At 47.7% G+C, this 23,553-nt stretch overlaps 10 protein-coding genes across 10 annotated transcripts; 6 read left to right on the top strand and 4 right to left on the bottom strand.

Annotated features, from left to right (window-relative positions):
• The first annotated feature begins 23 nt into the window (after nucleotides 1–23).
• Nucleotides 24–982, top strand: F5891DRAFT_72128 (uncharacterized protein). The gene is made up of 4 exons (XM_041372956.1): nucleotides 24–189; nucleotides 239–517; nucleotides 568–675; nucleotides 725–982. The coding sequence occupies exons 1-4, from the start codon at nucleotides 120–122 to the stop codon at nucleotides 931–933; spliced, it is 666 nt and encodes a 221-aa protein (XP_041218432.1). The 5' UTR covers nucleotides 24–119; the 3' UTR covers nucleotides 934–982.
• A 1,043-nt stretch (nucleotides 983–2,025) lies between these two features.
• On the top strand, nucleotides 2,026–3,567 carry F5891DRAFT_963770 (uncharacterized protein; the record flags this gene model as incomplete). The annotated part of the gene is made up of 8 exons (XM_041376043.1): nucleotides 2,026–2,196; nucleotides 2,242–2,399; nucleotides 2,448–2,527; nucleotides 2,585–2,637; nucleotides 2,697–2,737; nucleotides 2,793–2,939; nucleotides 2,993–3,200; nucleotides 3,286–3,567. The coding sequence occupies 8 exons, from the start codon at nucleotides 2,026–2,028 to the stop codon at nucleotides 3,565–3,567; spliced, it is 1,140 nt and encodes a 379-aa protein (XP_041218431.1).
• A 1,231-nt stretch (nucleotides 3,568–4,798) lies between these two features.
• On the top strand, nucleotides 4,799–6,790 carry F5891DRAFT_1176646 (uncharacterized protein). Its single transcript, XM_041365769.1, has 8 exons — nucleotides 4,799–4,883; nucleotides 4,935–5,057; nucleotides 5,111–5,230; nucleotides 5,281–5,412; nucleotides 5,466–5,588; nucleotides 5,637–5,915; nucleotides 5,966–6,073; nucleotides 6,132–6,790. Exons 1-8 carry the CDS (start codon nucleotides 4,814–4,816, stop codon nucleotides 6,338–6,340), a joined length of 1,164 nt encoding a protein of 387 aa, XP_041218430.1. The 5' UTR covers nucleotides 4,799–4,813; the 3' UTR covers nucleotides 6,341–6,790.
• A 3,341-nt stretch (nucleotides 6,791–10,131) lies between these two features.
• Nucleotides 10,132–11,406, bottom strand: F5891DRAFT_71882 (uncharacterized protein). The gene is made up of 3 exons (XM_041372945.1): nucleotides 11,019–11,406; nucleotides 10,680–10,959; nucleotides 10,132–10,623 (listed from the first exon to the last, which is right to left on the bottom strand). The coding sequence occupies exons 1-3, from the start codon at nucleotides 11,158–11,160 to the stop codon at nucleotides 10,335–10,337; spliced, it is 711 nt and encodes a 236-aa protein (XP_041218429.1). The 5' UTR covers nucleotides 11,161–11,406; the 3' UTR covers nucleotides 10,132–10,334.
• On the bottom strand, nucleotides 11,407–12,703 carry F5891DRAFT_71881 (casein kinase substrate phosphoprotein PP28-domain-containing protein). Its single transcript, XM_041372944.1, has 7 exons — nucleotides 12,580–12,703; nucleotides 12,484–12,523; nucleotides 12,370–12,423; nucleotides 12,016–12,312; nucleotides 11,924–11,966; nucleotides 11,762–11,870; nucleotides 11,407–11,708 (listed from the first exon to the last, which is right to left on the bottom strand). Exons 1-7 carry the CDS (start codon nucleotides 12,593–12,595, stop codon nucleotides 11,653–11,655), a joined length of 615 nt encoding a protein of 204 aa, XP_041218428.1. The 5' UTR covers nucleotides 12,596–12,703; the 3' UTR covers nucleotides 11,407–11,652.
• A 243-nt stretch (nucleotides 12,704–12,946) lies between these two features.
• F5891DRAFT_1197122 (P-loop containing nucleoside triphosphate hydrolase protein) lies at nucleotides 12,947–15,358 on the top strand (the record flags this gene model as incomplete). Its single annotated transcript, XM_041368436.1, has 6 exons — nucleotides 12,947–13,291; nucleotides 13,343–13,975; nucleotides 14,026–14,098; nucleotides 14,141–14,563; nucleotides 14,613–15,212; nucleotides 15,267–15,358. The coding sequence occupies 6 exons, from the start codon at nucleotides 12,947–12,949 to the stop codon at nucleotides 15,356–15,358; spliced, it is 2,166 nt and encodes a 721-aa protein (XP_041218427.1).
• Nucleotides 15,359–15,467: 109 nt separating this feature from the next.
• F5891DRAFT_986368 (uncharacterized protein) lies at nucleotides 15,468–17,722 on the bottom strand (the record flags this gene model as incomplete). Its single annotated transcript, XM_041377760.1, has 3 exons — nucleotides 15,468–15,810; nucleotides 15,865–17,333; nucleotides 17,387–17,722. The coding sequence occupies 3 exons, from the start codon at nucleotides 17,720–17,722 to the stop codon at nucleotides 15,468–15,470; spliced, it is 2,148 nt and encodes a 715-aa protein (XP_041218426.1).
• Nucleotides 17,723–18,248: 526 nt separating this feature from the next.
• On the top strand, nucleotides 18,249–19,150 carry F5891DRAFT_1068454 (NdufA6 NADH-ubiquinone oxidoreductase 14.8 kDa subunit). The gene is made up of 3 exons (XM_041363192.1): nucleotides 18,249–18,469; nucleotides 18,529–18,775; nucleotides 18,833–19,150. The coding sequence occupies exons 1-3, from the start codon at nucleotides 18,365–18,367 to the stop codon at nucleotides 18,877–18,879; spliced, it is 399 nt and encodes a 132-aa protein (XP_041218425.1). The 5' UTR covers nucleotides 18,249–18,364; the 3' UTR covers nucleotides 18,880–19,150.
• A 551-nt stretch (nucleotides 19,151–19,701) lies between these two features.
• Nucleotides 19,702–21,170, bottom strand: F5891DRAFT_71849 (uncharacterized protein). The gene is made up of 5 exons (XM_041372943.1): nucleotides 21,049–21,170; nucleotides 20,739–20,989; nucleotides 20,588–20,689; nucleotides 20,442–20,522; nucleotides 19,702–20,390 (listed from the first exon to the last, which is right to left on the bottom strand). Exons 1-5 carry the CDS (start codon nucleotides 21,123–21,125, stop codon nucleotides 20,023–20,025), a joined length of 879 nt encoding a protein of 292 aa, XP_041218424.1. The 5' UTR covers nucleotides 21,126–21,170; the 3' UTR covers nucleotides 19,702–20,022.
• Nucleotides 21,171–21,646: 476 nt separating this feature from the next.
• F5891DRAFT_1197118 (uncharacterized protein) lies at nucleotides 21,647–22,121 on the top strand (the record flags this gene model as incomplete). Its single annotated transcript, XM_041368435.1, has 4 exons — nucleotides 21,647–21,675; nucleotides 21,727–21,785; nucleotides 21,833–21,958; nucleotides 22,009–22,121. 4 exons carry the CDS (start codon nucleotides 21,647–21,649, stop codon nucleotides 22,119–22,121), a joined length of 327 nt encoding a protein of 108 aa, XP_041218423.1.
• Nucleotides 22,122–23,553: the final 1,432 nt, after the last annotated feature.

The raw sequence follows: 23,553 nt of genomic DNA, 5'->3' as shown, positions 1-23,553 counted from the left end.
CCTCATGCGCAACGGTAAGCTTGTGCGCTGCTTTTCTCCTTCCGAGATCTCAACACTTGTATAGATGAACTAAGGGCAGCTGTCCTCGAAGCCCACACAACGGCAGGCCCTCTGTACCTATGTTCAAGAAGGGTGATCCAGCGTTCAATCATGCAGCATTTGATTTCCTGAACATCATGTCCAACTATCGTGAGCACGCATATCAATGCATAATGATATATGCTGAGCAAAATTGCAGCCGACGGGAAAGAGTTGATTAGAGTAGCCAAGATTCCCATATTCCGCGCCATAGTGGCGGCCTTGGACCACCAGAAGTGGGACTCACAGAAGAACGCTGCAACAGCACTTCACACTCTTGTAGGGATTCGGGATTCTTCTTTTGAAACAGAATTTGTCACACAAGAATTTCGATCGGTCATCTTGGAAGAAATCTCGCACATACTGAAATTGTTGGCGCATGATCGGTCTTTCCGTGTTGTTGGCGGTGCAGCGGCTCTTTTGGCACTATCTGATGACGGTATGTTGCATCGCACGATAGGCGCGTCGTAAATGCTCATATTTTCGAAGAAATCATACGGGCTTTTGTGCGAGAGCACAAAGATTTTAAATCGGCCAGAAGCGAGCATTTCGCGAAGAACAAAAAACTACAGTATCATGGCTCAGACCCACGGGAAGGTAACTTATGTTTTTTCTCGAACGTTGCGGGGATCTAACTCGCCATTAGAGGACGTCCACAGGATGCTTGACACGTTGTATGCGGCCATGGAGGAAAGCCCTAACCGTCGCGGCGTCCTAAAGTTCCCAGAGGTGCACCCAATGCCTGCCCGCAGTCGCTTGGTCACTTCCCTAGCGATTTTATCTTGCATCTTTTACATTCCTTGCGGCCTTACAGCCATGCTGGCCGGGTTCGCGATCGATGAGGCGGAAAAGTAACTCGCGTGCACATGATTACAGAGTCTTGATAACGATTGATATATCAGAATCAAGTACGTTTCTTTTCGGTTACCTTATACTTGGCGTTTATCTCTGTGACCTTTGTTGTGGGGGTATTATCTTTGTAATTGGTTTGTGTGGGCATTGCGACGTACTTTTGGCTCCAGTCTTTCTCTTTTATTGGTGGGTTTTCACTGGTACCCGGGTATCATCATCCATATGCTTGTGGCACAGTAAATTGTCCAAATAAGGCAACATCGGATTTTGAGAATTTTAATGATGAGAACGTCACAAACATTTGGTGCAAATCTCGAGGTTCATCCATGCAGCACATGCCACATTCTCACTTCATGTACAGTCGTTTGCGAGTGCTTTGGGCAACTTTCAAGTGATAAAATCAATACATAATTTTATGCTTATGGTCTCAGCCAATCGAAGTTATTTATCATTTATCGAAGAATAAGCAGAGCTGACAAGGTTTCCGAGGGCTTTTAAGTTACACTGGTGTTTTCACCACGCCGTGGAGGTCACTACACAGTCCCACCTCCCCAACCGTACTATTCTGCTGGTGGATCATGGCTACTGGATGCAGCTAGCCGGTTGTCGTTTCGCGGTTGCAGTCGTACGACAGAGCCTGCACCCCGATCAGGTGTATAGGCTCAATAGTATCATAGCACGATCGGGGTAACAGCAGCCCCCTGATGAGAACTTCCGCGGGTTCGACACCGCTGCCATCCCCGCCATCCTAGCGTTCCTCCTATCCCAGCTGACAGACTCATATCCTAGGAGACGGGTGACTGCAGCAGGTGCTAAGAACGTGGTCTGCCTCGCGACGCTCTGCTGGACGCTCCGGTTTGGGCTCATACCCTAGTGATGGTCTGAATTAACGTTTCAGTATCTGTGCATCCATATTTCACCTATGAATGACTAAAAGGGTGTGTTTTACTGCAAGGCCTGTCTCCCATGCTACATTAAGGCCTCGAATTGGTCATGGCGCTGATCTTTCATCGAGAAGGGCACTAGCCACGCGCTTGCCTGCTCAACAAATGCATAATAAGTTCTAGAATCCCATGCGAAGCTCCAACGTTGACCATGCTCCCCTCTGACAGAGAGTCGCTGCTTACCACTGATGTACCTTGTCCGAGTCCTACAACCACAAGCTACCCTACATATAAATACACGTGTCCGTTACGCTCCAAGTACAAGGAGGGCAGGAATTTAGTAGTCTGTATTGATGGATCATCGAACCGGTTTGGACTCAAGGTGCGTATCTACTGGAGCCAGTTTCTTTGCCTAACAGCTGACCAGAACACCAATGTCGTCGAGCTCTACAGCCAACTTGTCAAATCTGAAGACCAACTCACTTATTACAACAGCGGGGTGGGCACGCACGCACGCCCGTCCTGGCGCTCCCTCTCATACGTCCAGTATTGGCTGAGCAGCAAGGTGGATTTGCTTATAGCTTGGTATGTGAGAAGGTTAAACTCTATAAGCATTGTTGAGCAATCATTCAGGAATCTCGAAACCGTGATACTGGCAGCCTATCGATGGATATCAGAAAATTATGACGATGGTGATAGGATTTATCTTTTTGGTAGGTTCTTGTGCTACTAGATGCAATGATGCCTCGCGTCATATCAACTGGTCATAGGGTTTTCCAGGGGCGCTTACCAGGCCCGAGCAATTGCTGGAATGATACACCGCGTGAGTCGTCTGGATTGAGGCGCTGACCAAAAACGGATGTTGATTTTTTTGAACTCTAGGTCGGATTGATCCTCCCCGGAAACAACGAGCAAATACCATTGTAAGCATAGTCCCATCTCGTGCCATCGCTCCCTTCTGATCTCGGCCACATTTAGCGCCTTCGAGCTATACTCGAAAATAGATGAAAAGGCCTCAGAGAGAATACAATCTCCACGCAAACATACCTGGGCAAATGAGCTTGCTGAAACTTTCAAGGGCACGTTCTGCAGATCGCACGTCCATATTCATTTCATCGGCGTATGGTAAGACATCCACCTTTGAACCATGGATGATGTGTTTACTTATTTATGCCAAGGGATACTGTTTCTTCGGTTGGCGTTGGAAGGGGGAAGACGCTACCTTCGACTACTAACGGCAGCCACCATATGTGCTATTTCAGGCATGCCCTTGCCTTGGATGAGCGGCGAGTCAAATTCCTTCCAGAGTATATACATGGTGCAAATACAGAAGAATCCCATTCCGATCGCATCAAGGAGGTCTGGTTTGCAGGTAGTCACTCGGACGTGTATGTTGAATGCCTTGAAATCTCCTCATCTTGATTTCATAACGGACATTTTCAGTGGCGGAGGCAATCGACTCAACGAGAAGCTTCAATCAGGCGACATTCCATTGCTATGGATGCGAAAGGAGGCTGTTGAGGCAGGCTTGAGGATGAAGCCCACCGAAGTCGTCTGGAAGATGGATGACCTGCAGAAGAGGACGTACGAATCACTAAGGAGCATGTGGTGGATGCTCGAATTCGCTCCTGTCAAGCGGGTTGTTTATGGCACTCGAGATAGTCACGCGTTCGGGTACGTACTGTGGACTTTTCGCTGCGCATCCATTTCATTAGAATCTCCTGAAGGCTACATCGTGGCGCGCCTCGGGTGATCCTCCCCGGACAGAAGATTCACGCCTCTGTCTTGTTCAAAGGCAACTATAGAGCCAAGGCCAAGTTCTGGAAGGACTTCGACGTCTGGCCAGAATTGCTGTACTGGAATGATCCAGCCAGCCAACAACGACTTTCGAAACTGGGTCAGCTGTGGGAGAAGGACATCTTCGATGAATCAACCGTGCCCTCACTTCTAAGAGATATCCAGTTACACGGAGTAGAGTGTTTCGACGCGGTTGACCGACTGGCATTCATGGCCTCATTTGGTGGGTGTTGTATTTCTTGATTGTAATTTATCTTCTAAGCGCTTCACAGAACAAGGAAGGGCTGCGATTAAAGAATCGGATAGCTGGGAGAGCCAGTTGAATAAGTTGGTCTGTCACAGCGATGATCCGAAAGTACGTATCAGTGCTACCGTTGCATTAAGCGAGCTATGTAAGTCATGGTGAATTGCATGGACGTCTTCTCACTCTCTGCAGTGCCCGAACTTGACCCAGAATACTTGCAGAGGGCAGCCACTGATGTGTTGAAAATGCTGGATAGCAAGGACGATATCGATCAGATTCGAGCCTGCAAAGCCCTTCCAGCCCTAGTCAAGCATGCTCCGGAAGGGAATGAGATCTTGAGCGCAGCAACATTCCAGCGTGTACTAGACCTTGGAGGGGTCTCCGAAACCGAATCGTTGATGGTGCAAATTCATGCATCGCAGACTTTGTCGTTACTTGCCGGCCATGGTTCGTAATTCAGCCTACCGGAACGATATTCACTCTGTGACTTTGGGATATTCTAGGTGTGCATCGGCCAGCTGTGACGGAAAGGGCCGCAAAGGACATCATCGATCTTCTTAGCAGCGAACGTGAGTTTCGATCTGAACGTACGCTTACAGTCAAGCTGACATGACCGATCGCAGACGAAGAAATTTTGGTAGCGGCCTTACGCATACTTGCTGCCCTTGTCCATGACGGTATTTTCGGTAGTTCTTTCAATGCAGGCGTGTGCTTGACAACCCGTTGCAGAAAACGCGCAAGCTGAGGTCCTGGTTCTAATTCCCACGCTTATCAAACGTTTGAAGCAACACGACTTTTATATCTCGCCGCCGGTGGGCAATGTTATATGTGCATATTCAACGCACGGTAGGCTTCTCATGTCACTGTCGCTCAATCGATACGCTGATTGCAAGATACAGAGGAATTCCGTAAGCAATTACTCCGCCCAGAACGCGGGTTTCTGGCACTTTTGGTCGACATGTTGGAACACCGCTTAACTGACATTGAGGATCCTGCCATCCAAATCCTTGGCCAACTTGCGAACTATGGTGCGGCATATGCACTTACACTCATACAGCGCCTGACTAGCGGACCTCCAGTTGACGTTCAGGGTGACTTGATTGAAAATGGACATATCAAGGACATGGTGTCGCTGATGAAAAGTCGAAAGCCCGAAACAAGTAGCGGAGCTATTCTCGCGATGTTGTCGATTCTCCCGCATTGTGAGTGTCTTGATAATACCATAACAACTCTTCTGCTGCTAAGCGTTTTTCAGCACGCATACGATATCACAAGGCAATCGAGGAAGATGTCGTTGTTACGTTGGTCAATCATTTAAAACACCAGAAGAAGTCTTTGTTTGCGGCTTATGCATTCTCTCGCATCCTGGACTACGGTCAGTTTTTCACCTGACCTCATGATCGAATTTTCCTCAATGCAATTCAGACAACATCAGAACAGCTATGATTAGGCTATCCGCACCTGACTATATCATCAGCGCTGTCAAGCAAGGATTGTTTAACGCAACGGTCGAAAATGAACCTGGTAAAGAGGTGCTCGGACGCCTCATGAGCAACGGTAAGCTTGTGCGCTGCTGCGTTTCCCCTCCCGAGACCTCGACACTTGTATAGATGAACTGAGGGCAGCTGTCCTCAAAGCTCACACAACGGCAGCCCTTTGTACTATGTTTAAAAGGGGTGATACAGCGCTCAATCATGCAGCATTTGATTTCCTGGACATCGTGTCCGACTATCGTGAGCACGCGTTTTCCTGCATAATGATATATGCTAAGAAAAATCAAGCCGATGGGAAAGAGTTGATTAAAGAAGCTAAGATTCCCATATTCCGCGCCATAGTGGCGGCCTTGGATCACCAGAAGTGGGCCTCACAAAGCAATGCTGCGATGGCACTTCACACTCTTTTCGGGATTCGGGATTCTTCTTCGGAAAGAACCTTTGTCTCGCAAGAGTTTCGCTCGGTCATCTTGGAAGAAATCTCGCAAATATTGAAATTGTTGGTGCATGATCGGTCTTACCGTGTTGTTGGCGGTGCGGCAGCTCTCTTGGCACTATCTGATGACGGTATGTTGCATCGCACGATAGGCGCGTCATCAAGGCTCATATTTTTGAAGAAACTGTACGGACTTGTGTGCGAGAGCACAGAGATTTCAAGTTTGCCAGAAGCGAGCATTTCTCAAAGAACAGAAAACTACAGTATCATGGCTCAGACCCACGGGAAGGTAACTCGTGCGTTTTTCGGACGTTGCGGTGATCTAACGTTAAGACACTTACCATTAGAGGATGTTCACAAGATGCTTGACAGATTATTTGCGGCTATGGAGGAAAGCCCTAACCGCCGCGGTGCCCCGAGGTTCCCAGAAGTGCACTCAATGCCTGCCCGCAGTCCCTTGGTCACTTCCCTCGCGATTTTATCTTGCATCTTCTATATTCCTTGCGGTCTTACAACTATGTTGGCTGGATGGGCGATCGACGAGGCGGAAACGTAGCTCCATACGACTACAGTGACTATGCATTACAGAGTCTTGATAACGATTGATATATCAGAATCAAGTACGTTTTTTCTCGGCTGCCTTGCGCTTGGCCTCTATCTCTGCCGCGGGATAGTGAGTATCGTTGTAAATGGCTTGTATGGGCATTGCAGCGAACTTTCAGCTTCAGTCTTTCTCTTAGCTTCAGCAGCCTCTCGTTCCTCTTTGATATCCAAGGCGAGCAAGATCAGACTTGCCTACATCGGTCTTTCCAGCGACATGTAGGTACAGTCGACGGAGTGAGCTAAAAGACAGAACATGATATATACTTCGACAATTCAAACTGACCTTTCAGTAAGCGACCCTTGGCTTCTCGTTTCTCCTTCGCCTCCCCGAGAAATAGACGATCAGTGACACTCCTGAGGCGTAAACACCGACCTTTCTCTATGGGTTAGCTCTCGAGGTGCGCCAAGATCAGATATATTCGTCTTCTTCTCGACATGGTTGAGGTTTTTAGATCTGCATATCTATATCGCTCTCTCCCTCGCTTGTTTCTTCTTGAGCGCCCTTCGCTCAGCGCGACTTAGTTCAGGCTGTGCGACACTGCTGCTGGCCCCTTCTTCTCCATCATCCTCCTCTTTCACCTCTTCTCCGATTTGTTCGTTTCGTCTGAGTCGGCGTCGCCATCTCGATCATGACAGGCTATCGAACGAAATTCCATGATTATCTCCCATGAAAAACTCACCACCTTACTCATACCCAATTCTCGACGCGCGAAACAGAACCTGTCTGTTCGGAATCGCGGTTTCGAGTACCTTGTCTCAATCACCGGGAGGAATATCGTACAGCTAGAAGAGAAGAATGAAGTGCGTGGTAGGGAATATCCCTTAGCTGTTTGTTCGTAGGATGTTGCTAATCTGATGTACGTCCTTATTGGAGGTAGAGGACGACTCTAACTTGAAGCACCAGTGAGTTTGAGAGAATTCAGTGCCGATTATATGTTGCTAGCATATAGGCAACGCAAGCCACTGCGATGTAATTCATCGTCGCGTTCGACAGCAGCTGACAATGAGAACCCATGAGAATCCTTGGCAGCCAACGGCCTCTCGCCTTCCATAGTTGTTGAGAACCAGATAATCATGGACTGAAGCTTCACTAAATGTGATCATATGATACTTGGGCGCCTCAGGTGCACAGCCTATGCTGTGTATAAGCTGTGAAGCGAACACGAGGATACAGCATGTTCAACAACGTACCAGGAAGCAGTGGATTCAACTGTGACTTTCCACCAAAGCCATCATTCCCTGCTACCTGTGAATCGCTGCTTAGAGACCTCCTTGTAAGTGATAGGTCTTGAAATTGATCGATGAAAGCTGACACGGGGCTGCACTCCGTAGTTGAAATTCTGGAGTATGGCTTCACCGACTGCTAAACCGAAAGAGATATTAGCAATAAAACCCCACCAGGAATTCAAAGGACACACTGACATAGTGGAAGGCGCCATACACCTGCCAGGTGGACAGCAGATCATCACTTGTTCAGTTGACGGCTCGCTGCGAGTATGGGACTTGAAGAGCGGGAAACAGATAGGAGAAGACTGGAGAGACGGAGAAAGTGGAGTGTACTGTATAGCATTGTCTCCGGACGGGAAGAAAGTGGTTAGCGGGAGTCAGGACGGCGGAGTGAGGTTGTGGGATATCGACACATGCAAAGTCATCGCTAGATGGATGGGGCATACACAACGAGTGTTATCTGTCTGCTGGAGTCGAGATAGTCGAAGAGTGTTAAGTGGATCCTCCGATGGGACTGCGAGGCAATGGGACGTCGAAAGCGGGGAGATAATCCTCAAGCCAACCAAGACTGGGCACACCTACGTGTGGGCAGCGGTCTATTCACCAGACATGTCCATGATTGCGACTGGTGGATATGATGGGCCCCGGACTGAAGGACCAATTGAACCCATCGAGTGCTCCATCAAAATCTGGGACACAAAGACAGGCGAGCTCGTCGCAACTCTCAAAGGACATAAATATAGTGACTTGCCTGGCTTGGACCAAGGACGGAAAAACTCTTATCTCCAGGTCATCCGATTGCTCGATTAGGAAATGGAATACCAAAACATGGAAGCAAACCGCACCACTGGAAGTGCACACTTCCGCGGTCTGTGCCATTGCAATATCACCTAATGAGCGCGTCCTCGCAAGCGCATCATTAGACCATACAGTGCTATTGTGGAACCTCGACAATGGACAACTCATCGGTCCGCCTCTCTGGCACGCACACTGGATTGAGTCCATATCGTTTTCGGAAGATGGAAAGTTGATATCCACTGGCTGCCGGGACAAAAACGCGTACACATGGGGTGTTGCTGCGATTGTTACAGAGGCCGGCCTCGACGACCTTCTTTCGGATCCAAAGGTGAGTTGATATGCATACCTCATTGTATATTTTCACAACTGAACGCGCTCTGCCAGGCCAACAAGTTGGCAGTCCATGTACGCGACACTTTCATCAAAAGATCTTGTTGTTCTAACTATATACACTCTAGGCTAGTGCTGCACCACCTCCGGTCCAACGACGTCCGCCTGCTTATCGGATACCCCAGGGTTTTTTCGACGGAAGCCCACCAAATCGTTCCCATGTATGTCAACAGGATTCACTATCTATTTTATTTTATTTCCTGACCTCTGGCATGTTCTCAGTCCTCTGCACGAAGGCGTGCCGCCTCCTCAGTATCACCTGGCAGCACACTTCTCGACCGTTTATTCCACCGCAACCGCAGCCCCTCCAGTGCTCGTGCTACACCACTGTCCTCTCCTCTCGACTGGACTCGAAACATTTTGAAACAGCGCAGACAAAGAGGCGAGGGCATCGAGTCTCAAGGACCCAGTCCCGCAGTTGTTGAGGTCCCGTATGCGAAGGGCAAACGCGTATGTTCCTTCTCTTCCTTGATCGTCCTACACCACCTAATTTCACCTAGAGAAATGCTTGCGCGAGGGAGAAACGGAAAAACCTATTTCCTCCGAAGATCCCTACTACCGCAAGTAGCTCACGGCCTCCAAAACCCAATGTCACCCAGTCATCTTCGCAACAACAGGCTGCGATCTCTGGTTCATCCTCCACACCTCCCGTTGGCGATGCTACTGGCATAGCCACGACCTCAACGACCTCGCGCCCAGATGCAACGATCAGACAGGCTGGACTTTGGACTCGCTTCTGGCTTTTTCTCGGTTGTCTCTCTCCTGAATATACAGACGGTCATCATTAAATCTCCTCATCCTTCACAAGTCGCATGCTGTTCCATCTCTCGACGACCTTGATATGCTTTACCTACTCTTTCTGATGTATTTCGAGCCGTCTTTTATGTACGATATTGATACCATACAACTCGTCACCTCTGTCTGCAATCTACGCTATTAATTCATTTCTGCAGCTCAAAGTTGCCGTTGCAATTCGTGACGAACATGTATAAAATCCTAGCTGCAACATAGCTTCAACAACGAACATGAACAACTTGATACGGGAGCAGAGAAAAAGACCCTAAGGATATCTCCCTATCATAGCTATCAAGTCAGGCTCAATGGATGCCGGTACCTACCAAAGCATCGCTAATCGAGGTTTTTTATCGTCCGAATCGCAAGTAGCTTGATACCAGTTATCGAAACTGGATACCGAAGATGAAGATGGATTCGGGAATTGAGAGTATCATATAGGTGTCGATGCAAACCAGAGTACTTCGTGACCCGTTGGGTTAAAGTGGCGTTATCACTAACGAACGATCATCTGATATCAGAATACATTAACATCAAGTCCAGTACAATGCTATTGAAACAAAATAAAAAAAATGCCATTTCATTCCACCTCACGTACAACCCCGAGCTGTATCGCACCTGCCGCACGCATCGCACTGTGACCTCACAGCCCCGCTCAATTCCTCTCACTCCCCACTCGTCAATCCACAATTCAATACGGGAGCGGAAAGAAGGAAAGGTGCGATTGGGATCGCACTCACCTAACAATATTCTCCTGAAATCGTCATCTTTATATCAACACCGAATGGGACAGGTTCGATCAGGGCTGATATCAACACATCGAGCAAAGACCCCACTTGCTCTCCCTCCTCCTGAATCTTAGCGAGCGTTAGAGGAGAAGTAGAGACAGACGCTGGATCAGAGAGCATCGAAGCATGTGAATTTGCGTGGATTGGGGGTGGTGCATTTTCTGAGGTGGGGAGGCTTATGTTTGGTTGGAGGTTAACTTGGGAAGAAGGGGAGGTTGCCATATCCCTTGTTTCGTTAGGTCTGTGTCATACCATTTGTTAGATCGAACACCAATCAATCCATGGGAGTATAATCACCGTTCGATAATAGGACGTGATGGAACGCACCATCTCGGGATCATCAAGCGCTTGTAATTCATCATCGAGGCCTGCCTTTCATCGAGGCCTACTGTAAGAGCTTCTTTCGTGAGTTGGGCATCTGGTTTACCGAGAATGCGATCGATGATTCCATAGTGGACACAGGTGAGTTTACAACACCCTTCGAGGCCATTAATGACGGTTAGTAGTACGTCTCTCTGGTATATCTCGAAGGATGCCTCGCTTGGGAATACGCTCTCAGGAAGTAAAGGTACAACAGCTGCATGAAAAAACGCTCGTCAATCAGAAACACCATAGAAACTTGAATACGAGACTCACAATGATGATTAACGTAGCAATAACCCTTAAAGATGCAACGATTGTCCAAGCTGCAAGACTCGCAGTGCGAAATTGCCTTGCTGTCGAATCCCCAGCGATGGCAACTGTCGTTGACCACGAAACATCCATATTCCACCCACATCGATGTATCCACACATACCAAAATATATAAGGACAAGATTCACGATCGGCATCGCGATTATCAATACAACAAGACACCCTCTTGAGATGATCCTCGCAGCACGATCGAACCTATCTCCGTCTTCCGGAAGAAGTGGCATAAAAAGCGTCACGACCACTCCCGTGACACTGATACCAGAAATAACGCAAAGCACGAGCGCAAGCGTGCGTGGTGGTACATCGCTCGTAAGAGCCATTTGAAATGCGAGTGAATAGCGGATCGTGCAGTATATAGCCCATGTACCTCTTCACTATCCTGCGTGCTCCACATTTTCCGTGCTTCTTCGGCCTTGGTGGCCGGATGAGTGTCGCCCAGATAACTTCCACAGCGTGCACTGTGCAAATTCCCTCTGGTTACTTAGCGCATTCGCAGGATGATTACAGTTACAGAATGCCACGCAAGCAGTACACAGACTAATTATCAGTGTCTTATCACGATTGGAGCGTGAGCAAATCAAGTACGCTTCTTCTCGGCTGCCTTGCGCTTGGCCTCTATCTCTGCGGCCTTTGCTGCGGGATAGTGAGTATCATTATGTATGACTTGGGTAGACATCGCAGCGAACCTTCGGCTTCAGCCTTCCTCTTGGCTTGAGCAGCCTCACGTTCCTCTTTGATCTTTCTAAGGCGAGCGAGATCTGACTTTGCTTCATCGGTCTTTCCAGCAACATGTAGCTACAGTCGAGGGAGTAAGCTGAACGAAGACATGATATGTTGCTCAAACTGACCTTCCAGTAGCGATCCTTGGCTTCTTGTTTCTCCTTCGCCTCCCTGAGAAATAGACAGTCAGTGACATTATTTCCGAGATGTGGATACTCACCTTTCTCTACGAGTTAGCTCTCGAGGTGCGCCAAGATCAGATATATTCATCTTCTTCTCGACATGGTTGGGATTTATTAGATCTGCATCTGTGTCACTCTCTCCCTCCGCTTGTTGTTTCTGGTCCGCTTGTTTCTTCTTGAGCGCCTTTCGCTCGGCACGACTTAGCTCAGGCTGTGCGACACTGCCGCTGGCCCCTTCTTCTTCTTCCTCTTCTTCCTCTTCGTCTTCCTCCTCCTCTTCCTCTAATTTGTTCTCTTCGTCTGAGTCGGTCTCGCCCTCTTGATCACGAGGAGCCCTGATCAGGACAAACTATTGAACCGAATTCCATAATTATCTCCCATGAAAAACTCACCATCGTTTATCAAGCGACACAGCAGTTCCGTTCTCGTCTATTTCCAGGTGTTTGCTAAGTTAAACAACGCTATTCAGCGTTGACGATGGGATGACAACGGTGGGCGAATTGCACCTGAAATTCCTCCCTCCGCCACGCTTGGTCTTAAATTTACCTGTTCGATAAGGATTCAAGAAACGAATCTCTAATCCAGTCAAAATTGACTGTTACCTGAGCCTCTGACCATCTTATTCTCTTGGGTGTGATGTTGTGAGGAGTCAAGAGATCAGAAGAATCGCTTTCAGGCGGATAAGATAGATAACAATCAGGCTCCTTCCCAACCACTGCTTCGAGTGTGGAAGGGCTACATCCGAGGTCACATGATACAACAAAATTTCAAACCCAGCATAACCTTATTCCCCTCACACTCTCAGCAGCAGCTGGAAGATAACATTTGTAAACAACGTCAGCCACAGTGGCTGAACCAGCGGAACGCGAAATTTATTCATGTAGAACGAACTTAGGGTTAGAAAGACGCAGGTATTTTTGTATTAGAAAATTCGTGCTACGTAGATGTAGCAACACACATTTGCCATTAATGGCTTCGGCCGCTCCTATTCCATCACTCACAATCAGTTCGGATATTCCTTCCTTAGGTCAGATTCAGTCTGTCACGCAGCAAAAATTTGGAGTCAGACCGTGTTTATGGCAAGTGAAGGTCGCACAAGCGCTGCTAAAAGGGGACCATGATGTGCTCTGTACTGCAGGCACAGGAATGGGCAAGACACTTGGATTCTGGATACCATTGTTATTCCGGCAGGGCATACAAATTGTCATCACACCTTTGAATATGCTTGGGAAGCAGAATGCCGCGTCACTTGCCAAGGCAGGCATACGAGCTATCTCGATAAGCAGCGAGACTGCGACTACTGCAAACTTCGCTGTGAGTCTGATTTCTAACCACAAAATTTTACTCACCGAATAATACCCAAAGGCAATTCGTGCACTCCAGTACCAAGCGGTTCCTGTTAGCCCTGAACAGATTATGAAGCCGAATGGAGAGTTTGAAAGGTTACTAAAGGATGACTTGTTCAGCTCTCGCATTATCAGTATCATCATTGACGAGGCACACTGTCTTACCGATTGGGGAGAATTTCGGCCAGAGTACAAGGAGCTTGGACGTCTCCGCTATATCTTGCCTCCAGCAGTCCCTATCATGATTACATCCGCAACACTCACCAAACACGCACTCTCTAATGCGGTACGCCTCCTTCACATGCGGGCTGACAAGTTGACGACTATCCGGTGTTCTACGGATAGACCGAATATTAAGCTTGGAGTCAAAAAAATAATTCACGCACTTCACAGCTACGCTGATCTAGCGTTCTTGATACCGGCTGGGTGGAAACGAGGCGATCAACCACCCCCTAAATTCCTCATTTTCTTCGACGACATACAGGATGCCATCAATGCTGCTCGTTCGCTTCGCAAGCGTCTGCCTTCTGAGTTCCGCGACAAAATTAAATGGTTCAATTCAGACATGTCGAGTACTTACAAGGATGCCAAGCTTGGGAACATTGTATCGGGAGAAACATGGGGGTTCTGTACAACCGACTCCTTCGGAATGGTAAGACACAAAAAACTTAGAACAAACAATAACTTACTGACAACTTAAAGGGTATGGATGTTCCGGATATCAAGATCGTCATCCAATGGCGGGCAACGTGCCACCTTGCCACGTTATGGCAACGTTTGGGGCGCGCTGCATGAAACAAGCAGTTGATGGGCACAGGGTTGCTCTTCGCTGAGAAAGAGCACTTTGATGACGAGCGGGAGGCTCGGGCCATCAGAAAAACACAACGTGAGAACACTCGCAAACGCAAAGCAGCAGACTTACTGGAGGCACGAAACAATAAGCGTCGCACAGTTGCTCTCTCAGAAGTACCCGCCAATGTCCCCCCATCAGCTCCGTCCTCTCGAGTCGTCAATGACAAAGATTACGATATCGAGCTTGATGACACTAATATACAAAGCGTGAATAGTTTGCAGGAATTGAAGGATGTAATGGCAAACGCTCACCATGTAACCAGAGCTGAAAAGAGGAAGAAGAGGGAATTGGATCCCGGCGTGGATTACCTTATTAATGCCGATAAACGTACAGGATTGACGTGTAGAAGGAAGGTCTTTAATGTGTGCTTTGATAATGAAGCGGCTGGTGAGAAATTTCTATTCAATTGAAAGGGACCGCACTCACGCCCTCTCAGACTTTGACCACCTCGATTGTGACCCAGACCATATCTTAGGCTGCTCACGCTGCATGGTTTCACAGCCCATGGTTTGTTGCGACATTCACCATCCTGACCACTTTTCTACCTACTCCTCCCCAACTGATGAACTCTCTGCCACAACCCGGCGTTCCCGCGTTCCCAAGTACAAACAAGAAGTGTCTGACCTTGCGCTGTTGGACGCCCTTTATGATTGGCGTGAGGAGAAGACCATATCAACATACAGCTGGGCTCATCTCAGTGACCTCGGCCCTTCCGTTGTCCTACCCAACTCCATGCTAGATCGCATCGTTGACTGCGCGCATCATCGCAAAATTCACAGCATGCTTGAGCTGAAGAAGGAGATAGGGTGGACGGATGCGGATAGGTTTGGAAACGAGGTCGTATTACTTATTCAAACGCTTGCACCACCTGGTGCAAGCCCTTTTGCTATGACTCCTCTAAGCCGCACACCCAGCGCTACCAACACCAATGTTCCTCCTCCAACACCATCCACGCCATCTCCTTGTCTTGCTACAACTTCCAATGCTCCCAAGCGCAAGAACAAATGTAGCGCCTGCGGTCAAGAGGGCCACAATGGTGAGTGTCTCGCTGTTTGCATTCAAATTCTCTAAAATATTCATTCGTTAACAGCGCGCAATCGTGTTTGTCCAAGCCACCCGTCTCATGCTGGACCGAACAAAGAAAATAACAATGCGTCTCGCTTAATAAACCAGCTCGACTAATACATCGTCTAAATCGGCTCTACCCTCTCCTGCATCCATACCCTCTTCTTCCTCGTCTACCTCGCCTCGTGTGGCTTTTTCCATCATCTCCCTTCCTTTGTCAATCAAGTCAAGAATCAGAAACCGACTTTTTCCTGCTGGGTGTTGGGATGTGTGGGGATTGTTTGGCGAGCTGAATAGATAGTAATTCAAATGTTTTCCTCATGTTTGGTCCAGCGTGTTTTGCCGTGAGGTGCGCAAGTAGAAAATTCTTTTGTATCATTGTCTGAGCATTCCGGTATGCATGTACCAGTGGGGACTCGAGGAAAATGCGCTCGACGGTGCGGTTGGGTCCCTTGCCGCCATTTTTGACCTTTGTAAACAAATTGTTCAATTCAACACACCAGTCGACAGCACGCCAACTCGTTTCCTTGCCGGTGGGATTAACAAGAATATGGTAACGTATTGCGCGTCTAGTGCCTCGTGAGATCAGTACCATGTGTTGACAAACCGGTTGACAAACGTACCGGAGTCCAGGCGGATATACGAAGTGAAGATTAATGAGGAAATTCGACATGTGCGTGGCGTACTTGTGCTTGCCCGTCGCTTTGAGTATAGGGATCCATGCAACTATGCATGTTTCGGTGCGTCCAATGTCCCCACGGTTCATTGCATATGATAATTCCTCGTAAAGTAGGAAGTATTTGTTCATCAAGAGCGAGTTTTCAAATTGGACATCTCGCTCCTCCTCTGGCCTTCGACGGATGCGGTGGAGCTTATAATTTGCTACGTAAGTCTGCGCCAATTCATCTGCCATTTTTATCAACTCATTCAGGACAGGTTTAGATGCTGCAAACTCCTCGAGGCTGCTATAAGCAGGAGACTTGTTTTTCACATGGATCCGCCAGCAATCGAGCCGACGACAGGTGCCGGAACTGCCGATGAGTACATGCATCCGTCGAAATCCTGGTTTGGAACAGTATATTCCAGTCTCCCTGGGTCGAAGTTGCGTGATGTCTCGCATAAGACTAGTATCGTCTTCTCTTGCTGATAATGGTTGCAGGAAACACCGCCAGATGGCATCGGCACATGCCATCTTCAAATGGAAAAGACCGGGAATGAAAATAATGTGTTGCAACCGGTCCCATGGGGTGGCCTCGATGGAGCGCCGTATTTGTGCCGCTTGAAGACGTTCACCTGTTCCAAGGTCTCCGTGAATTAGAACTACGTGCTGGGAGATATCTGGTGACTCTAATTCAGAGCCAACCGGATCGTAAATTCCTCCCTGCGCTAGAAGTTCTGTGACTGCGCGTATGTTCCCACTAACAGTTGAATTATTGATATCCATTGCCCGAGCAGCTGTGATTGATGTTTTGTGTAAGGGTATTTCTTCGATAACTTCAGGTGGGGGTATCTCCGACTTGAAGAGGTGGAAATACTCTGGTCCGTGAGTGCATAGATCCATCAAGAATAACCATGCGTTGAAACGGTCCCGTCTTGTTAGGTTTCGGGTGACTTCGGACTTGGAGTGGATGGATAGAAGATCCTTCCAAGTTCTATGGGGAGGTAAGTCCTGTTCTATTGCTTGAGTATTCAAAGCTGACTGCTTCCAGAGCTCTTCGGAGCATTTCAAATCATCAATAGTTATACCATGTCGCAGCGGAAACATTAGGCCGGAGGTAAGGTGTTTCAGTGAATCATTTGATTTTTCCACGACAGGAAGGTGAGATTTGAGGTCAACATCAAAATTGTCATAGGCATATGACGCGAGGAGACTTTGACCAAGTTCTCGCATCGCATTTTGTGATTCGGCTGACATAGATTTCACTGCAGCATGAATGGCATCTGTGGATATTGATATTCCGATGCGAGCGAGAGTGTCGACGACATTTTGCGGTGTGTGCATTGACTGCAAGAATATCCCGATGATGCTCTGTAGTGCATTGGATTTCCGGTTCATACTCTGCATCATGATACTCAAAATCACGACCTTTTTCTGATTTAATTAATATCTAAGACATTGACATGCGAGCAAGGCATTATACTGACAATGTTACATATAGCGGCACGTCTATTTGTGTGAATATCTCGCTTCAAGGCCACTGTATCCCCTTCAGAGGTGAGTGCATTGATGAACCCCTCGAGTTCTATTGCTTCCACCTGATCCCAATAATAGTCATCGACAACTTCTTCCGCATTGCTCATGACCACGTCTTCGTTACTTCCCAACCTCTCATCCTCGCCGAGTAGAATCCCAAGCAATCCCCACAATCCTGGTGCATTAGACTTCATTGTCTGTGCGGTCTCCTCGATACTGAACTCTTCGAGTTGTTGCATGTTTGCACTTGATGCCCCAAAGTGCGACCCATTTTCTTCGGAAGCCATGGTGCGCACTTCACGGACATATACCCCTTTTATGAGTTGGGTCACCGTGTGTACTGAGTTATATGGTCTCGAAGGATGCTTGATAATTGCACCGATTAAGTCTTCTGAATGTACAAGGAGTTCATGGACATGTGGATGGTTGTTGAGCTCCTGGCGAGTGAGTAGCATTGAGAAGAATTGAAAAGGCTTGATTCCAGCATCTTCAAATGTAGTCAATAGGTATTGAAATGAATGTTCCATTGTACGACTGTCAACATCAACTGTGACATTAATGTGCTACTGTCCCGGACTCAATTGTAGCACGAATTTTCTAATACAAAAATACCTGCGTCTTTCTAACCCTAAGTTCGTTCTACATGAATAAATTTCGCGTTCCGCTGGTTCAGCCACTGTGGCTGACGTTGTTTACAAATGTTATCTTCCAGCCGCTGCTGAGAGTGTGAGGGGAATAAGGTTATGCTGGGTTTGAAATTTTGTTGTATCATGTGACCTCGGATGTAGCCCTTCCACACTCGAAGCAGTGGTTGGGAAGGAGCCTGGATAACAATACTCAAATGAACTTAGGAAAAGCTTATGTCAGCAGCTCCACCCGCTGAGCCGCTTTGCAACAACGACGCTGTTAGTTACTAGTTCAGGCCGACCATGACCACAATACCCTCCCGACTCGCGCAGATGACGCGCATCTCAAGTAGCCGCGCAGAAGCGCGCCTTCGAGTTATTGACCTATACAGGGCATGGGTCCGTGCTGTACGTTTGCTACCGACTGAGCTACCTACCTACCCGACATTAACCGAACGATCTTCAAGGTTCCTGAGATTTGTACAATCTATGCGTTGAACGTCACTCCAACCTACCTGCGCCAATCAATTCGCCAGAAGTTTGAGCAGAACCGCCATGTAACAGACCAGCGCGCCATCGAGGTGTTACTGCTCAAGGGCCAGCAGGAATTCCAGGAGACGTTGAACTGTTGGAAGCAACCGGACCATATATATGGGATTCTACTCCAAAATAACCAACGGCCACACCGAACATTCCTGCAGAAGTTCTATGAGGGCGAGTTTCACTCCTTTTCCTTTCATTCGATCCCACTCATGCTATATACCACATTAGGTCGTGACGAGGATGCTGTTCTTCCCGCTGCATCTGGCACTGTATAGAACATAGATGAGAATGTTCATTGGTACTGCCTTCTCCTTTCGAAGCATCGATTGCGTAGATTTACACGTCAGTGATGGGTGGATAATGCACCTGCCAGTTGCGGCCATTTTGCTGCCTGAAGTTTTCAGACCCATCAGAAAACATACAACCGTCTCAGCCCACCTCCCGGTTTTAAAGTGTGACCTGCACCCCGGCGCCTACACACTTTGCAAGAGGGTATACCGAGCAGTGATTGTCCGGTGTATCAACGGTGATAGATGTGACAAAGCAAATATTATTGACAACATTGCTGAAGATACTACATATCGGTTGGCTAGTGTGTTAGTAAGTGTACGTATATGATTGATACATGGCAGATTTCTTCGTGAGCGAACAATATTCAACATGGTCATGACAGGCAGTCTAGCGGGTCCGGCTCGCTATCGTCGATTCGATGCAACGTAGCGCTTGCCTTAATGCGGTCTAGGACATCCTTTGGCGGACCTCTGGATTTTGACTTGGAATTGGGCTATAAATCGGCTTGTGAGAAAAGATTAGGACACTAGTTATATAAATAAAACCGACCTTCCCCGTCCTCGGCTTTCTCGATGAAAGGGCGTTCTCTTTGTGTTTCTCTGAGGAAATATGCACGCTGAAGTCGCAGATTATGGGAGCGCTCGACCAGTTTTTGCAATAGGACGTACCCTGGCTTCGGTTCTTCATCAAATCTTGCCTTCTTTGAAACAGGTTTCTTAGGCATGTGATCTTCGTCATCTGATTCCTGTGGGTGCGCCTTCTTCTTCTTTGTGTCTTGTTTCATAGCCGAATGAGGTTTCTTGACAGCAGTGTCTTCGGGATCAGATTTCGATACCGCAACGGAGTTAGATAAAAGCAAAGATTTAGCGCTTTGGGATTTGGACACTTTCGGCTTCTTGAGAGGCTGTTTCACATCTCCACTAACATCGTCATCAGGTGCACTGCGCTTGGGGTTAATGGTCGACCTCTTCATGGGGATATCAACGGTCAGAGATCCATAAACTTTGGTTTTCACCAAATCTGGAGACTCCTCGTCGACCTCCGTCCGCTTCGAACATTTCGGTACCCGAGAAGCATATATCAGCTCTGCTGTTAAATGAAGGTGTTGATATGATGTTTGCAGTGTTTCATACATGTATAAAGATGTTACCTTCATCCGAGTGCTCCTTGCGAATTTCCGTGCGTTGTTTGGCTTGTGCCCGATTGAGTGGAGCATCTTTGGCAGAAGGCCGTTTGTGAGCAGACTTCGGAACCGCCCAAGGCTCAGCGGCTGCAGGTTTGTTGTCAGGCATGGGCGTATCCTCATCGTCGGGTTCGATTGTGACGACGACAGGCTTCCTTTTAGAGTGTGTCTTTGGTCGAGGAGCTTCTACCAGGGTGCCTTCGTCGTCTGATCGAGGCGCCTCTGCCTTAGTTTTGACTTTAGGTATGTCGGGTGGCTTTTCCTTTGACATCCGCGTCTTGCGGTTTGATGATTCAGGATCAGCGTGGAGATCTGGGTGAATGATCGTCTACATATGCAAAAAGATAATGATGATGAACGTGCCATAATCATTAGCTTGAGATTTGGTTTTCGGCGGCCGTCCTCGGCGGTTAGAGGCAGGTTTGACTTTGGTTGTTTCTGCTTCTGAGACATCGTTGCCTGACAAGTGGTATGGGAAATAATCTGAACAGAATGGAAGAGAAACTAACCGTCAGTAGCTTTGACCTTGTCTTTAACCTTGCGAGTAGTAGGACCTGCTTTCTTCTTTGTTTTCACCTTCGAGATTTTACCCCCGGACTCAGTAGAGGGACCTGCACAATGATTGATCGATGACGTTGCGCGTGAAGTAGTGATACGCACCTGCCGCAGCGTTTCTACTGACCAGACCCGCTGGCGCCTCCGTGTTGACTTTTGAGCGTGAAACCTTGTCATTGATAGGACTCCCTTGGGCTTTACTGGCCGTCTTCTTGCGTTTGGCCTTTGATGGAGATGTGCTACGGCTTCGGTGGCGATAGGGTGACTTCATGGCCACTTTTGAAGGGGACTCTCCAGAAACGGTGCGGGCCAACAGGATATCTTTGAGGACATTCTTTTCCGAGGGAACAAATGCACTGCAGAGAGCGATTGGGGTGAATTTAGTACATGTAGGTAGTAGGTACTGTGTGCTGACCCTCCACGATCCCTAAATCGTGCCTGCTGTCTCTGAAGGCGCTGGGCCTTGCTCTCCTCCACAGTTACGGGCAGCATCTAGAGCTTACGAAGAAATAGAAGATAGAGAAAGCTTAGCGTGTCCATGTCAACTTTGAGACTTCAGAAACTAGAGTCATGTGACAAGTGAAAGTCAATCACGTGATACGCGATTGTCCGAAAACCAGGTATTTACGAACTAAATTTCGTGCTAACCAGTATATGTAACATGGTCAGACCGCCGCCACGCATAACCGTTACACCAAAAGGGCAACTCTCACGAGCAGAAGAGAGTCTTGCAAGAGTTTCAAACTACATTTCCACCAAGTCGGATTTTTAGATGTACATTGAACTGCCTCAAAATTTGAACCAGACCAAGGTAAATACTACTCGATCTGATGGTAACACAGCCATTGACATGCGGTGTCAGCAAAAGCGCCTGCAAGCGCAGCATGCAAAACTGACCTACATAGCAGGTTTCTTCATTACCTCGAACCTGTATCTCTCCCTCCCCTTGATTGCCAACTTCGCGCAGCGTTTCACTGTCCAGTCTGTCTGTACAATGTGCCAACATCCTTGTCATGCCGTATGAAGAGGCTGAGTCAAGCATGTCAACAAGATGAGGAGAAGCGCCATTGCACTCATTGATATGTCGGACAAGTGTGCAAGATACACCACCATATGATGGTGCACAGCACCGCCAGGACGCACTTTGGGAAGGTGAGCAGTACCTTGTGATACCTACCAGCTTAGTCAATTAGAATCAGGCGGGAATGAAGAGCTTCCTCCTATGTGGCAACAGTTTATGCCATCGTCGGATAGTGCAATACAATATCATGATGATATGCTCACGATGTTCTCGTGGAACCGACCTTTACCAGGAGTGCGACTAGGTGAGGGATGAAATTGCAACAAGGAGTGATGAACTCACCATTGAACATAGACAATCCTGGAGATCTTGCTGTTCCTGGATGGGAATGGCACATCTCACCGCTTGGTCGGTCTTACTTCGTCAACAATAACACTTGGATCACGTCATGGAAGAAACCAAAGTGAGAGATGTGCGCCCACCAATCGTGAGCAACCCCACCTTTTCTCATGTCTCATCAGACCTTTGACCCCCATCTTGTGTCTAATCAGCAGGCCAAAAAAACATGACTGGCAGGATATGTCAGTGTACTTTCTTGTTCTTGAAGTTTCTCGCCTGACACCAAGATACAGGCCAATGATTTCTTTGGCAACGAATCAGACCACACATCTCGTTGTGTGGCTCCTGCTGCAAGTCCATTGTCCCTTGTTCATTGATGTCATTTACTCACTCACATACATTTCAGCACACGACCTGCAAATGGATCCAAACCAATTGAACGACAGTCCCGACACTGGAATTTCAACTTCAAGAAGTTGTTTTCTGGAGGACATTCAAGTTCCATGTGCACCGTCGATGTACCTCTCGCTCAAGATGACAATGTGAGTGGCTGGTTCATTGTACCTCTAATTTCGTTCCCTTAAAATACACTGCAGAGATATGGCATTGTCCCTGAAACTGATGCAGAAGTGGCTGCAGCTATGCAATGTACGATTTGGTATGAACAGCAACCAGGCCAAAAGTGCAATGCAATCAGGGAATGCTGGATTAAAGCTGTTTTATCTGCTATATGTATATTAGAGCATTTGTGAAGCTGTGAATAGGTTAACATACATCATGCAGGGGGCGCAGAGCAGCCAGCAGCTCAGTACCCCCTGGTTCTTTATCCTTTCCATCAATCGTGTGGGGCTTGAGTGTAATCATAAAAAAAGGTGGCATCTTCTCTCTCTTTGCACTGGTTTCATCTGCAAATGTCACAATATACTTGGAGTGAGTCCCCAACATCGTCATCATTCTAACACCATCTCCTTCAGCTGAAGTTCCAAACCCATGGACCCTTGACCATGTTCCCACAGTTTGGCATTTGAATGCCAGGTCTATTTCTCCCTCGCTCTGGAGTTGCTCTATGCGCTCGAATGCAAAACACAACCTATCTTTATGAAGCCGCTGATGAATCAGTGTCAGTTTTTTGATTTTGTGCAAGATAAATAAAACGATACATCATATGATTGGATATCTGTAATATTGGAGTATAATGCAGATGTCATTGTGTATATGTGCTAGTGAGAAACGAGTGCTAGGATACATCAGTAAGCGTGTATGTGAGATACAAGAGTGCTACACACCTCAGTAGAGTTAGGAAACAATACTGAGGTGTCAACGAGAGGTGTGACGATGTATATACCTGCGGAGTCACTTAGGTAACGTAACACTGGAGGATCAAGGGGCAGAAGTGCCATAAGGTGCAGAAGTCAAGAAGCAACAGACAGTGTGGTACCAAGGGTGATCAAGATAACAAGATAAAGGAAAATCGCAGAGTCCAGTTGGTGTGATCTTGCATAGAGTTGTACCGGCGCTGAGTATGCATATGGTGTCCGCACATAAGGATGATCTCAGGCT

This window comes from Suillus fuscotomentosus (genome assembly GCF_016647785.1).
Source record: "Suillus fuscotomentosus strain FC203 chromosome Unknown F5891scaffold_115, whole genome shotgun sequence".
In the NCBI taxonomy this organism is placed as follows: domain Eukaryota; kingdom Fungi; phylum Basidiomycota; class Agaricomycetes; order Boletales; family Suillaceae; genus Suillus; species Suillus fuscotomentosus.
This window is presented reverse-complemented; position numbering and strand designations above follow the sequence as displayed.